The following is a 13,370-nucleotide window of genomic DNA, read 5'->3' on the forward strand; positions in this document are numbered from 1 at the left end:
CGGCAAGGGAGCAGGCCATGTAGCTCGACGAGAGACCCAGAAACTGAAGCCCTAAGTGTCTTGAACGCCGAGGCTAATTATTAGTTCCTCTTGCGAGAAGGCTATTCCACTGGCGTGCGGTATTTGTATTGTCGGTTCATGAGGGGCTCTGGTTGCGCTGTGTTTGGCACGAACCATTTGTTTACACCGTACTACACACCCTTTGGTATCAACAGACCAATTGGTGTTATTTAATTAACTGGCAACCCCTGTACAAGGCTGATTCTTCAACCTTAAAACCAGTCAAACTGAAGCTGAACCACTTGTGACGTTATCAAGAAAGATATCCTGGTCTAAAGGGTTCTACAATCGAACGTGGCATTCTCTTGCCGTTTGAAAACAAGGGGCAAAAAGACAGAAAATCACCTCAGCTCTTCAGCTCTCGTAGTTCCTAGATTCCAGGATACCTTGACTGTTCTAGGTCTATGTGGGGATAGTCACCGACCTAACTTTGTTACTTACAGCGACGGCATTTGGTGCTCGAAAACGTCTAGCTGGAAGACGGCTCCATGTGATAGTGATTGGAAGGCTTATTATGCGCCGGCTTACGCGTGCATATTGTTTGAACCAAGACAGCAGCAATAACCTGACACAACAAAAAAAACATACTCCGTACCATCGGGACCTATATCAGGAAACTCATTATGCACAAATCCAATATCAACCCCAATATAGCGTCCAAAGATCTTTATATGAACGGAAAAAGCTGCAGTAGTCACAAAAGTCATAAGGAGCATCAAGTTGTAACCCGTTCACGGGAGCTTGGGCAAGGGCTAACCCGACATGTATTTTGACTTGAGGGGAAGCGTGGAGCTATACTTACACATAGTAAGTGCAAGGTGTTTGTTTTCCTGAGCCGAAGATCCATTTATGACTACCTTGATCCGCTTCTATGCACTTCATGCAGCCTGTTTCTCGAAACACACGCGGGTCCTTCGTTTCCCGATCGGCCCCATTCCTAGTCTGTCTACAACCTTATGCCCTGCTCCCTCAGGTGTCACGGATCATAGCTCTCTGGAGATACGACTACAGGCGACACGCGATGTTGTATTAGAGCTAAATCGGCCTGGTTAAGCGTTATTTTGATCTCAATACCCGATGGCTTCTACCTATGCATGGACCTTGCGAGATTTATATATTCATCCTCGCCTACTTTTTCTTTTCTTTTCTTTTTTCTTCATGTACCTTTCTCCTAGAATGGATGGTTTGTAGCTGGTGTTAAGATGCGGGTACCGTGGGGACGAAGGTACAGCCAACATCGAGCATCTGCCAAATGACGTTTGGTCTCTTTTGGAAGCAAGATCCGTAGACAAGCAACTAAATGATGCAGCTCATTATTAACTAAGGGGAAAGTTCACTGTATCAAAGTTCGGATTCACCCTATTGCAAGGGGTTGCCCGGCCGCGTCTCGGTTTAGCTCAGCACGTCTACATGGTCCTCCCATGAGATACAAACGGTCTACTCCGTTCAAAAGTGACAAATGGACGTTCGGAGCCCTATTTAGTGACGCAATGTTTCTGCACCCGGTGCAGATCTGTTCTCTGATATGCTTTGTCTCTGTGGATCAGTTGCATGGATGTAACCATTTGCGGAGCAGTTTGCTTGGGATCGGATAGATAATAGCTAACTAGCGTTCTGGAGAAGAACGAAGGAAATATACATTCCGTCATACGTTGATTATATAGATTCTTAGGTTCAGCTGCCATGGGAACTGCTGGCGGCCTGTCCCACTATATATATGCATGGGGTATGGCATTTGAATCGATCTCGAACTTCTTCGTGGATCTTGACCAAGTACTTCACGCCTGATTAAACTTGAGCAATATCTAGGGGTTATTCAACATACGCCTGCATCATGCTAAGAAGTCGGTACGTACTTATGAAAGGGCTACTGGCCTCCCACTGAATGTCTGTTGCATGATAGGTTAATTAACTAGCCGTCGATATGACCATAGAAGAAGTTCACAGAAGCCAGACGAGGCCTTATACACTCACTTTAGACAGAAATACCCCAATGCAAGCGCCAATTTCAAAGCGGGCGACTCAAAGAATTCAAAAGCATTTATACCAAGTCCCTCCCTCAAACAGCTACCATGTCAGAGGTTAGTCGCATGGACTCGCCAGCGCTACAAGACAGCGGCCCCTTTCATCATCTCAGGTCATCCTCGCGTATGTTGGTGACGGGCTAATAAGGCTCCTGATGCAGACCGGACGGCTCTAATTTATATAATCCTGCATTAAAAGTCCAGCTTGACCAGCTGGCAGTGACCCAGCCACTTGTGTACCCCGACGACGTCCCTTTCTCGACATTTACCAATATATCCCCATCCTGCAACCCCTGCAAGACTCCTGAAGAAGTATTGACTGATAAAAATCGTTCCATTGATCTTTTAACCCAGCCAGTAACATTTGATGCTGTGGATTCAAATACGATACCTTGCACTTCGTCTATGGACCAGTCTCTATCACACTCCGCTGTGGACTCGGCGGCTGCTTTGCCACAAATGCCAGTGTCGTTTGAAACGGGCATCTCGGCGTGTGAAATTGAACAGCGCAATATCAATGCACCCGCCACCCTTCTTCACGGCATGCCGGACCTCAGTACCTTGAGCAACGTACCGAATGTTACGGATGGTTTGCACCTTGGCCGTGACGCAGCTGGTGTGACAGCTAATGGTCATAGGGAGTCAGCAGGTTCCCCCAGGAATTCTGACTTTGGTGATGAGTGAGTAGCTCCTTCCAATGCCCGGCAGAATATGGTAATTTGGCGCGCTAACTCTGGGGTATTTTGTCTAGTTTCCGGTTTCACTCCACGTTGCATGCAGCCACTGCAATGGTGCAGGGTCCAGATGATATACCCATAACCTACCTTAACAAAGGCCAGATATACACATTGACCGTATCTGATGCCGGTGTCTCGGACTTTGGTCATTATCCTACAAAGTATCGTACCACTGTACGGATAACTTTTGACGACGAGAAACAACGTTTAAAGCCAGCGAGCTATTGGAAATTATGGCAAGAGGGCCGTGGTGCCAACAGGGCTTATCAGAGTGAGAGCACACTGCTGGCAGTTGAATATGTACCGCACAGTCAGGGCGAAGATTTGCAGCCTCGGTATCGGCAAGTTCAACTCGAACATAACAGCCTCGATGGATTTTCGGTAATATGGACGCCTCATCAGATTAACAATCGGCGAGACTGCGCCATATACGTTCGATTCAACTTTGTGTCGACGAGTTTTAGTTATTCCAAGGGAGTGAAGGGAGTTCCCCTCAGACTCTGTGCAAAGACGGAGGCGATTTCATCTTCTCACGAGATGCCTGGAGCGTCAGACTACTCTGAAATTAGCTACTGTAAAGTCAAGCTATTTCGAGATCATGGGGCTGAGAGGAAGCTTTCAAATGACCTTATCCATGTGAAGAAGCTTATTCAACAGGTGAAGGAACAGATCTCCGAAGCTACACTGGGACCTTCCAATGGCGGCAAGCGAAAAAGGTGCAATGGCTCTGCGCTGATCACTGGAAACGAGTCCACGACAAAGACACGGAAATGCTCCAAAATCCCATGGTCATATGGCCAGGACCTTGCAATGAAAGGGCCCTTTGAGGATGATCTTCGTATGGAGCTGAAGCGGTTGACGGATAAGACTATGTCCAGGCGGGAAGTCAGCATCCTTAATCTTAGGGGAGAGCCTCAAGATGACATGGACCTGTTCCCTTTGGAGATGGATACACGACGGACTAGTGCTGATGCCCTTGGGCCAGACGCCGAAACGGAGAGCAAGGCTTCAATGAAAGATCCAAGTAAATATATACCTTACCTCAATGTATCACTTTTGCTAGCTTCCATACTTACATTTTCTTTAGAATATTGTTTTTATGTGCAACGACGGCAAAATAACAAGGGGAATGAAGGCTACTTTCATGCAATATATATCCAGCAGCTAACAGCGAAAGCCTTCACCGACGCCCTGGTGAAGAAGTGGAAATTCAAGACGACGGGCAAGGTACACACTCTGTTGATCCACGAGGATGGGCTGAGTGTTGTTGCCGATGACCTTGCAGTGCAAGCACTGCCGGAGGGAAAAGGAGTATTGTTCGATTTTCTGGAAGTGCATGAAGAGCCTTTGGACGTTAATATGGATTTTGATTCGGACACAGCGCAGGAGCTATAGGTATGATTTTGTCTGTTAGCATTAGAAACAATTTGCAACGTAGATAGTTGTTGGATCGGTAAAAGCTGGGAAAGCGATTGGTGGCTATGGAATGCATAAGCGTTTATATAGGGTCGTTAATGTCGAGTCTACGCATGATGATACATGGCAATGTCGTCGGCTTCTGTTCAGTGCTAGAGACAGCCCCAGGCTTTCTCTTGGACGGTCCTCGGGCTGGCTTAAAACGAAGATGGAAATGAATTGGATGGTTTTATGTTGGAAGTTTAGCGACGGTTAACGGAAAACACATGGTATTGATGACTAATTGATATTTACACCTATTTCAGCGGTTATTGTATGTAATATTGTAATGTTGTTCAATGAGCGTAATTTTTATTTAATACCGCTTACGGAGGAAGAGCCGCCAGGTACGATGGCGAATATATATATGTATAAAACAAATGGAGGTCATATACAATATGCTGCTATTCGAGAAGAAGTCTGATTAAAAATCTAGTTTCTCGACATGCCCCAAGAACGCAGGGTTCCCTTCACTTTTGAGTAAAGCATCAATATCTACTCTGCCGGACGTGAGATAGCGCTCGCTGACACCCAGGTTGACCCGCTTAGAAAGAAGATCACGTAGTTCGGCACGTAGCCTCGCCATCTCCGCCTTGGAGACATTGCTTGCCTGTCTTTCCTTAGCCTGGCGCCCACCGCCTCTGCCTCGACCACGACTCTTCGACTCTTGCTCAGCGAATTCTTCGCTGTCATAGTCTACGCCCAGGTCTTCGGCGGCAGATCGTAACCAGTCCGCCTCAGAGGAGATTTTCTCCTTGGCGAGGGTGGATTCTGTTATCTTTTTGGAGAGGTTTGCGCGTGGGCGAAGACGGGTTACGATTCCGCGGTCAAGGTGGATGGAGTGTAGCTGAACGTCCTTGGACGAAGACTTGCGTTTTTGTGTGTGGTGAACTTTGGCGACGAGGCGGGTTACGCCTGCGGTTTCCTCAGGGGCACATATCAGTATCGATTTTCCAGATGCTGAGGCTCGGGCGGTGCGGCCAGATCGATGGATATAAGTATCTGCTGTGCGGGGGACGTGGTAGTGGATTACTAGGTCGATGCCTTGCATATCTAGGCCTCTGGCAGCAACATCGGTGGCAATGAGGATAGGGGAAGGGTCGGCTGTAGGGGAAGAGAAACGTTCAACCGCCCTAAGACGCGCTTTTTGGGCCATAGAAGAATGCAGGGAGAGGGCAGGGAGGTTGAGGTTTTGGAGGAAGTGAGTTAGTCTTCTCACGGAGGAGATAGAGTTAGTAAAGACTAGGGTGCGATGTTTTGGATAGAAGAGCAGCACTGAATAGAGATAAAGATCCTAATGAACGTTAGCATGACGATCTCTAAAACAATATTTGGGTTTAAAGTCACCTTCTCCATAGCAGAGCACTCGATTATACCCTCTTTGAGGTTATCTGCCATCTGCGAGACGGGATTGACATCGATAAAACGAGGCTTCTCATCCTTAAATCGGAGTTTCTTGAGAAGATACTCCATCGACTCCTTTTTATCCAGAAGATTATCATGGAATGAATGATCTCTTTTCGCGAGTTTCTGCTGTAACCCCTTTTGAAATGTCGCAGAAAAGACTAGCGTTTGTCTGCCACCCAGCTCTTCTTCCTCTTCGGGGGCTTCGTCAACATCTTCATCAGATGTCCTCGTCTTGTCGAGAGCAGAAAGTAATTCCCCAACTTCCTTGAAATGGCCCTCGCTAAGTAGCCGGTCTGCTTCATCGACTACAAGGAATTTGATGGACCGCAACTTGGTGAGGATCTGGGGAGTGGAGCTAACCATGTCCCAGAGCCGGCCGGGGGTTCCGACTATGATGTCTGCTTCGGCGAGCTGGCGTTGTTGTTTATGCACAGATAGCCCACCTGTAACGGAGGCGATGTATGCATCAACGTTAGGGGCGGAGCTGGTAACTTCTTTCAGGTGCTTGACGAGCTGATGTGCTAATTCGCGGGTAGGCGAGAGGATGAGCGCTACTGGCTTTTTATCACCGGACTTCGATAAAGTTAATGAGGTGGAAGGGCGTTGTTCTTGTCTGTTTAGCAAATACTGTAGTATTGGCAGGCCAAAAGCAAGTGTTTTCCCCGAACCCGTAGCTGCTTTACCAATAACATCCCGTCCGCCCAGAATTTCGGGTATGGTTGCCTTTTGAATGGGAGTTGGTTGGGCGAACTTGAAGCGGGAGAGGCTTGTTTGGAGCTCTGGACGTAAATCAAGGGAATCCCAGGCTGAAACATCAACGTCAGCCTCATCATTGGCTTCATTCAGGACGCTGAAGGGTATCGATTGGACCTTAGTATTGCCTTTCTCTTGCCTGGGCTTTTCTCTCTCCTTCTTATCTTTCTTTTTCTTGTTTTCCGTTGACTTGAAAGACGATTGTTCTGGCTCGGGCTGTTGCTCGACCTCGTCACTGAAACCCTCCCACTCTTCTCCATCGTCATCATCATCCAATTCCTCGTTGTCGCCGGTCTTAATACTGCTCTTCGCAGCCTACTCATAACGTTAGCATACAACGCCGTTCTCACCAAGGACCGTAATGACCAACCAAAAACTTCAACTGCTCCCCATCCGCAGGCCTGACAATATCTACTCCTTCTATCTCCTCAAGGCCGTAGAAACCCTCTGCATCCTCAAGAATATCAGGAGGCTGCACGGTCTGCCATTTCAACGCATTGATGTTGGTAACTTCTTCTGTCAGAGCGGTACCGCTGCTTTTATCAGACTTGTTAGTCTTGAGTCGCTTCTTCGGTGGTTCCACCGGTTTCGTCTGCCTTTTTTTGTTTGCCATGGCAGCATTAACAACCCGATGCTCGTAATATATGTAGCCTGCTATTATTTATCACCCACGTCGTTGTCAATAAAAGAGAGGGAAGAAAAGTCAACGCCAAGTCATCTTATCTTATCTATCATGGGAAACTCTAAAATTTATTTTATTAGTCATCATGACTTCCTATTCGTCATCACTATCCTAAAGACTGAAAAAGCGAATTCAAACCACCTAACTGCTATTGGCCCCAATGAATGGACATGCAGAAGTTGTTAAACTACTTCTTAAGGCTAGAGATATGGATATTGATTCCAGGGACTCCGAGTATGGTCAAATACCTCTGGCATGGGCTGCAGAAAAGGGGCATCACCAGACTGTCCGGCTCCTTGAAACTGGAAAGGTGGAAGTGGATTTTAAGGAGACCGTCTCTGGCCAAACTCCTTTATCAAAAGCTGCAAAAAATGGCCATGATGAGAGTTGTAAACCTGTTTATTGAGTCTGGAAAGGCTGATATAGATTCCAGGTCTGATGTTTGTCGGACACCGCTATGCTTAGTTGCAGAAATGGGGCGTGTGGAAGTCACCAAACTACTTCTTGAGACCGGAAAGGTAGATGTTAACTCTGAGAACTCTCAATTTAGCGAAACGCTTCTCTTATGGGCTGCAGAATATCGACACAGTAGTCAAGCTGCTTCTTGGGACTGGGACGGTGGATATGGATATGGATTATAAGAACTCTAATAGATTATTGTGGGCTATAAAAGGGAAACATAGTACATCTGACGTTAACCTGGTCCTTAAGGCTAGCAAGCGGGCTAAAAACACGGAGGATTCTGAAGAGCCCCTGAGTGTATAGTTAAGGAGATGTGCAAATTAAACAACGCTCGAAGATACGGTACCTCGGCATTAATGGACGCTAAGCCTAATCGGATCATGGAGGGCATTTTCTTCGCCGACCAATCATCTTCCATATCACAATTCGCGACAACCCATATTTGAACAAGAGATAAGACAGATACCTATCACAGTCGCCTACGAAGACGGTGGTTGAATACCCAACGAGCATTGACAGCACGTAGCTTACGGTGACGGCCAGCCATGGGGAAATCCTCCAAGGACAAACGTGACGCCTATTATCGTCTGGCCAAAGAACAAAACTGGCGCGCCCGCTCGGCCTTCAAACTCATCCACCTTGACGAGGAATTCGACTTATTCGCCCACTCTGACCCCGATAGCGTGCGGCGCGTGGTCGACCTATGTGCTGCACCAGGCAGTTGGAGCCAGGTGCTCAGCCGTGTGCTAATTCGCGGAGAGTCATTCGGTAGGAGACAATACGAGCTAGACAGAGGTGGCACGGGGGGTGTCGCCGAGGAGGTGCGGCCGCGGAGAGATGTGAAGATTGTTTCAGTGGATTTACAGCCCATGGCGCCGCTGGAGGGTATCACCACTTTACAGGCTGATATCACGCATCCGAGCACGGTGCCATTGCTCCTAAATGCCCTCAACGATGAAGGAGAGGAAGAGAAAGTCGACCTGGTACTGTCTGATGGAGCGCCCGACGTTACTGGCCTGCATGATCTGGATATATACGTGCAGAGTCAGTTGCTGTATGCGGCGCTGAACCTGGCCATGGGCATAATCCGGCCGGGTGGGACGTTTGTGGCGAAGATCTTTAGAGGGCGGGACGTGGATGTATTATATGCACAGCTCAAGAGCGTGTTTGGACGAGTGGTTGTTGCGAAACCCAGGAGCAGCCGGGCGAGTAGTCTTGAGGCATTCGTGGTGTGTCGAGACTACAAGGGGAGCCCGCAGCGGGCTATTACGGGCACTACGTCTACGGAACGGTATATGGCGCGCTTCGTGGCGTGTGGAGATGTGAGCGGTTGGGACGCAGATGCGTCGTATGAATTGCCGGAGGACCATGTGAGTCTGGATCCGGTGCAGAAGCCAACGGCACCGCCATATAAGCGGGCACTAGAACTACGGCGAGCTAAAGGGGGAGCATTCGGGAAGACCAAAAAGACATGAACATGAAAAAAAATCATTCTAATTTTTGAAGAAAAGTATTAAAAAGTTACTAATTATCCGAAAGTGAGTTTAGTAGACCTCCAGGACGAAGCGGTGCTGGTCCTTAAGCCGGTCCATCTCAGCGCGGGTGTCTATTTTGGTATCTGTGGAAAGGGACGCTACTGCTTCCTCAAGGACAGCAGTAACGTCGGGAACAGGCCACGTTGGCCCACACAGGTAGAATGAACCGTGCTTAGCGAGGTACGCATCGGCTATCTGGGGAAGAGTCTGTCTCATGCGGTCTTGGATGTAGACTTTGTGTAGCTGGTCTCGTGAAAAGGCGGTCGAAAGCAGAGTGATGACGCCTGAGGCAGCGTAAGCCTCCCACTCTTCGCCGTAGCAGTATTCTTCTCGCTGGTGACGGGCTCCGATATACAGCAGCACAGGACCAACTTCCTTGCCCAGAGACTTCTCCAGGGCTCGATGCTGGACAAATGCGCGGAAGGGAGCGAGCCCGGTGCCCAGTCCAGCCATGATGAGCGGTGCCATAGGGTCAGTAGGGAGTTTCATGACGCTGGGCTTAACGCTGACCGTCAGGGGGGCACCGGTGGACAGTCTGGAGAGGTAGGTAGATGCATGACCCGAGCGAGCTCTGCCACGTCCGTCTGTCCAGCCAACGACGACAACCATGAGGGCCACTATGGAGGGTGCTAGGCGTTGACAGGAAGCAATGGAGTACTCTCGTCGTTTGACGGGGCCTACCATGGCCGCCAAAGTGGTGAATGTAGGTCTGGCCGAGGGGAACTCTAGGAGGATGTCTTCGTATGTCAACATATCGACGTCTGAACGCTGCTTGAACTCGTCTTTACCCGCCGGGGATGCAAGGTAAGCAAGTCTCTCCTTCTCCTTGGGGTTGGTAGCATGTTCGCTAAGGTCGAGGTAGAATTTCTTAGGCGGCCGGCCCCAAAGGTCGAGCCTTCTGAGTGCCTGGTAGGTTGTCTGCGTCTGTCTACCTTCTTCTGTCCGATAGCTAACTATCTCATCCAGATCTAAGGGATACGCGGCAGCAAACTCCTGCACTTCTTGAGGAGAGTTCTCGGGATGTACTCCCAGGGCCTCCCCTATCTCGTATGTCAAGCCAGAGTCACCCAGGTCTAGCTCCAGATGGAAAATATGACGGTGGTAGTGTGTTGGAGTGAGCCTGCGGTTCTCCTTGACGGTGACAGCGTAGGTCTTTGCTGGGAGTTTTGGTAAGGTTGTCTTTGCCCCAAGAGCCTCCTTGAAGAGAAGTCCCTTAGTAACATCTTCAACGGTTACCTTGTCTTCTTCATGTTCTTCTTCGTCTATGTCTATCTTCTCCTCCTTCTCGGCAGTCTTTTGTTGTTCAAGCTCGCTTCCGGTAAAGTCACCAAGGGTCCTGCTGGTCAGGCTTACCAGGGCCACTCCAAGGCCGAGAGGGAGCATTTGTCTGAATAGGGACTCCTGCTGGCCTCCAAGGACCCCCACGGTCTTGATTGTCTCTGGAAGGACCTTTGCCATTTCGTCTGCCCCCGCCGGCCAGGTCTTGACCACCAACAGTCCCGTCGTCCTGAGAGCATCACTGGCAGCAGCATGGCCAAAGACAGCCACCACAGAGACAGCATCCGAAGGCCCGTGATACTCGTACTTGTTACTGGTCTTGATGTCTCCCCCTGTTGTCTGCGGCAAGTCATAGACTGCATCTTCTTCGGCTGGTATCTTCGAGGCATCTCTGTGAAGCACCATTGACGGAGCAACCTGCACCGCCAATGCCGTCGTCTTCTTTTCGTCTCCCTCCTGGCAGCTTATCAGGGTCACACCCAGCTCTGCTGCCAACTCGATGCAGGCATCACTGTCTTCGACACTGTCGTCTTCCTCTCCGACCAGATGCACCACCAGTGGCAGAGAGAGTAAGGCAGCCTGCTCGAGACTCGCCCTGACACAGCCCAGGGCCCTGACCGGTACGATCACTCTGGCCGCCCTGTCTCTTTCCTTGTCGCTTCTCTTTCTCTTGAGCTTCTGTCTCTCGCCGAGGAAGCCCAACGCGAGGCTACCAGCCCCGAGTCTGGTAGATGGCATAGTAGAGGCCATAGCAGAGGTCATAGGAGGCCGCAGTAGTGGTGGCAGTGGTGGCAACAGTCGCAGCTAGGGGTAAATTATAGTAGAAAGAGTGAAGAGCAAGAGAGTGTAGAAAGTAAGGGGTAGCAGCAGAGTGAGAGAGAGTCAAGAGTGAGGTAAAGAGGAGGAAGTGAAGTCCTCCCCCTTATCTATCTCATCTTATCTCATCTCATCTCTGCTGCTAAGCGCCCTTTTTTTCCCTTCTATCACGCCATCTTCAGCTGTTTTTACTCACTGTTACCCCGTACTGCTCCTGCCGCTTTCGGCCAACTGCGCGCTTTCCTGCTTTGTAAATTTCAACAGGGGATTGCGTGATCTTAGTCAGCACGGGGAAATTAGTAATGCAGGGGAAAGCCCTAGCCCTAAGCCCTAAAAATCAAGGTAATGAAAGTAGATTGATATAGAAGCAAGCAGCAGTAATAAGTAGTTGTAGATGGCAGATACTTTACAACAAAGAGTAGTAAAGAATGTAGAAAAGAGTACAGAGAAGATAGTTGGATTATTTGCTGGGATGGGTGCTGATGTCGGCTCCCCCGTAGTCCACCCGCTTGCCCTTGCGCGGCGACACCCTTCTGCTCGGCCGGACTTCTTCGTCGTGCTGCCCTCCTCCTTCGTCGGTGAAGCGGGAGACCTCCCTGTTGGCGGGGCTGACCTCCAGTGGGCGCCGGTCGCGGTGGCCGTTGGCTTCTTCCTCGCGGTCAGAGGCTGTCCGGACGTCGGCAGGGTCGCGGTAGCAGATGTCGTAGGCGCTTCGTTGGGAAGCGACCTCGCTATCCCCACCTGTCTTGGAGTACTCGCCTCGGTCGGTGTTGATGCCGTCGCTAGCGTTACTACTGGCCTGTCTTGTTGTTCCAGTAGTCCGACGTAGTCTTAGACTTGGTAGTAGTGACAGACTTCCTAGACTTGGTCGTAGGAGGCGAGGTTGCAGCATGATGATCACCTGATAGATGGCTCTTCTAGGAGTGTGCTCTTAGAAAGCTTGGAAGATAGGTCTTTATTTTGATAGACGGTTTGGATAGACAGATAGATGTTGCTGTTGATAGATGTCTTCCTGATTGCTTCGATGCTCCTCTCTCCCCCCTCGCCTTCTTTTGCTGCAGGTGCTGACGTCATGTCACGTGGGGTTCTTCCTTGATATGGGGCTTGTGGATGCCGAGGTAACTAGCTAGTTACTGCTTAGGTAAGACACTAGAGACGTCAGGGACAAGGATAAGGGGGTGATGCGCCGTAGACAGGAGCATGGTTGCTTGGTAGGCCTGGTAGACAGGTTTCGTCGATGGATAGCCATGGTGATTGCTAGACTAGACGGGGCGCAGTCAGGCAGCGTGCATAGAGGCTCTTAGGTAGAAGTGAGGCAGAAGACATGGGTAGGCAAGCTAGGTGGAAAGTGGAGAGCTTAAGCCTCATGCAATTGATGCAGATAGTAGTTAGATGCCGTCAGCAGGCAGCTAGCTAAAGAAGTTGTAGTGGAAGTGCTAGAGGTGCAGGATGCAGTTGTTGGCGGAGGGAGAAGTGGTGATGCCTGACTCATTATTCAGTCCACAGCCTTTCCATGGTTGAGCAAAGCAGACTAGCCACGTCAACAGGTAGACTGTTAGACCATTGACATGCTGGAGGCCCTTCCTGCGGCGTAGCAGACAGACAGACGGTCAAGGGAAAGCCAAAAAGTGCCTGATCTGCATGGACGAAGACAGCAACTAGGCCCTGCTTAGCCGTTGGATACGATGGTCCTCAGCAGCTAGGGAGGGCAGTCAGGGAAGGGAAAGGAGGAGGTAAGTAGGTAGGTAGGCAGCCTCATTCAACCTGCAGACAGGCGGGTTGTACTGTCAAAAAAGAAAAGAAAAGAAAATATGTTCTTGAGCTGCAGGTTGGTTAGATGAGAAAAAAAATCAATGCAGTTGGGATCATGCATGTAGCAGACTTCAACTTCGATATCAATATCAACATCAATAGACAGCAAGCTAAGCGAGAACGAAAGTGAACTTGAACGGGACACAAACTCAAACGCCTTCAAAGTCAAATGGGTGTGGAGGAAATTGCGAAGGAGACGGAAATGTAAATAGAGAGGGAACCAACAGGAAAAAGAAAAGAAGCTGACCGAACTTGACAGTTGACAGCTCAGGGATCATCAGCCTTGCTCTGTCTCAGTCTTCATTGTAGCCCGAAGTATAAGAGCAGAAAAGACAAAAAAGAAAAAGAA

At 49.4% G+C, this 13,370-nt stretch overlaps 6 protein-coding genes across 6 annotated transcripts; 3 read left to right on the forward strand and 3 right to left on the reverse strand.

Annotated features, from left to right (window-relative positions):
• Nucleotides 1-1,743: 1,743 nt before the first annotated feature.
• On the forward strand, nucleotides 1,744-4,216 carry TRV_04403 (CP2 transcription factor, putative; the record flags this gene model as incomplete). The annotated part of the gene is made up of 4 exons (XM_003021510.1): nucleotides 1,744-1,833; nucleotides 2,008-2,141; nucleotides 2,246-2,764; nucleotides 2,836-4,216. 4 exons carry the CDS (start codon nucleotides 1,744-1,746, stop codon nucleotides 4,214-4,216), a joined length of 2,124 nt encoding a protein of 707 aa, XP_003021556.1.
• A 484-nt stretch (nucleotides 4,217-4,700) lies between these two features.
• On the reverse strand, nucleotides 4,701-7,049 carry TRV_04404 (uncharacterized protein; the record flags this gene model as incomplete). Its single annotated transcript, XM_003021511.1, has 3 exons — nucleotides 4,701-5,570; nucleotides 5,624-6,751; nucleotides 6,807-7,049. The coding sequence occupies 3 exons, from the start codon at nucleotides 7,047-7,049 to the stop codon at nucleotides 4,701-4,703; spliced, it is 2,241 nt and encodes a 746-aa protein (XP_003021557.1).
• A 229-nt stretch (nucleotides 7,050-7,278) lies between these two features.
• TRV_04405 (uncharacterized protein) lies at nucleotides 7,279-7,759 on the forward strand (the record flags this gene model as incomplete). Its single annotated transcript, XM_003021512.1, has 2 exons — nucleotides 7,279-7,507; nucleotides 7,584-7,759. 2 exons carry the CDS (start codon nucleotides 7,279-7,281, stop codon nucleotides 7,757-7,759), a joined length of 405 nt encoding a protein of 134 aa, XP_003021558.1.
• A 366-nt stretch (nucleotides 7,760-8,125) lies between these two features.
• TRV_04406 (uncharacterized protein) lies at nucleotides 8,126-9,055 on the forward strand (the record flags this gene model as incomplete). The annotated part of the gene is made up of 1 exon (XM_003021513.1): nucleotides 8,126-9,055. One exon carries the CDS (start codon nucleotides 8,126-8,128, stop codon nucleotides 9,053-9,055), a length of 930 nt encoding a protein of 309 aa, XP_003021559.1.
• Nucleotides 9,056-9,124: 69 nt separating this feature from the next.
• TRV_04407 (uncharacterized protein) lies at nucleotides 9,125-11,155 on the reverse strand (the record flags this gene model as incomplete). Its single annotated transcript, XM_003021514.1, has 1 exon — nucleotides 9,125-11,155. One exon carries the CDS (start codon nucleotides 11,153-11,155, stop codon nucleotides 9,125-9,127), a length of 2,031 nt encoding a protein of 676 aa, XP_003021560.1.
• Nucleotides 11,156-11,669: 514 nt separating this feature from the next.
• Nucleotides 11,670-12,283, reverse strand: TRV_04408 (uncharacterized protein; the record flags this gene model as incomplete). Its single annotated transcript, XM_003021515.1, has 2 exons — nucleotides 11,670-11,991; nucleotides 12,111-12,283. The coding sequence occupies 2 exons, from the start codon at nucleotides 12,281-12,283 to the stop codon at nucleotides 11,670-11,672; spliced, it is 495 nt and encodes a 164-aa protein (XP_003021561.1).
• Nucleotides 12,284-13,370: the final 1,087 nt, after the last annotated feature.

This window comes from Trichophyton verrucosum, assembly GCF_000151505.1.
Source record: "Trichophyton verrucosum HKI 0517 chromosome Unknown contig00345_1.f1.exp, whole genome shotgun sequence".
Taxonomy (NCBI): Eukaryota; Fungi; Ascomycota; class Eurotiomycetes; order Onygenales; family Arthrodermataceae; genus Trichophyton; species Trichophyton verrucosum.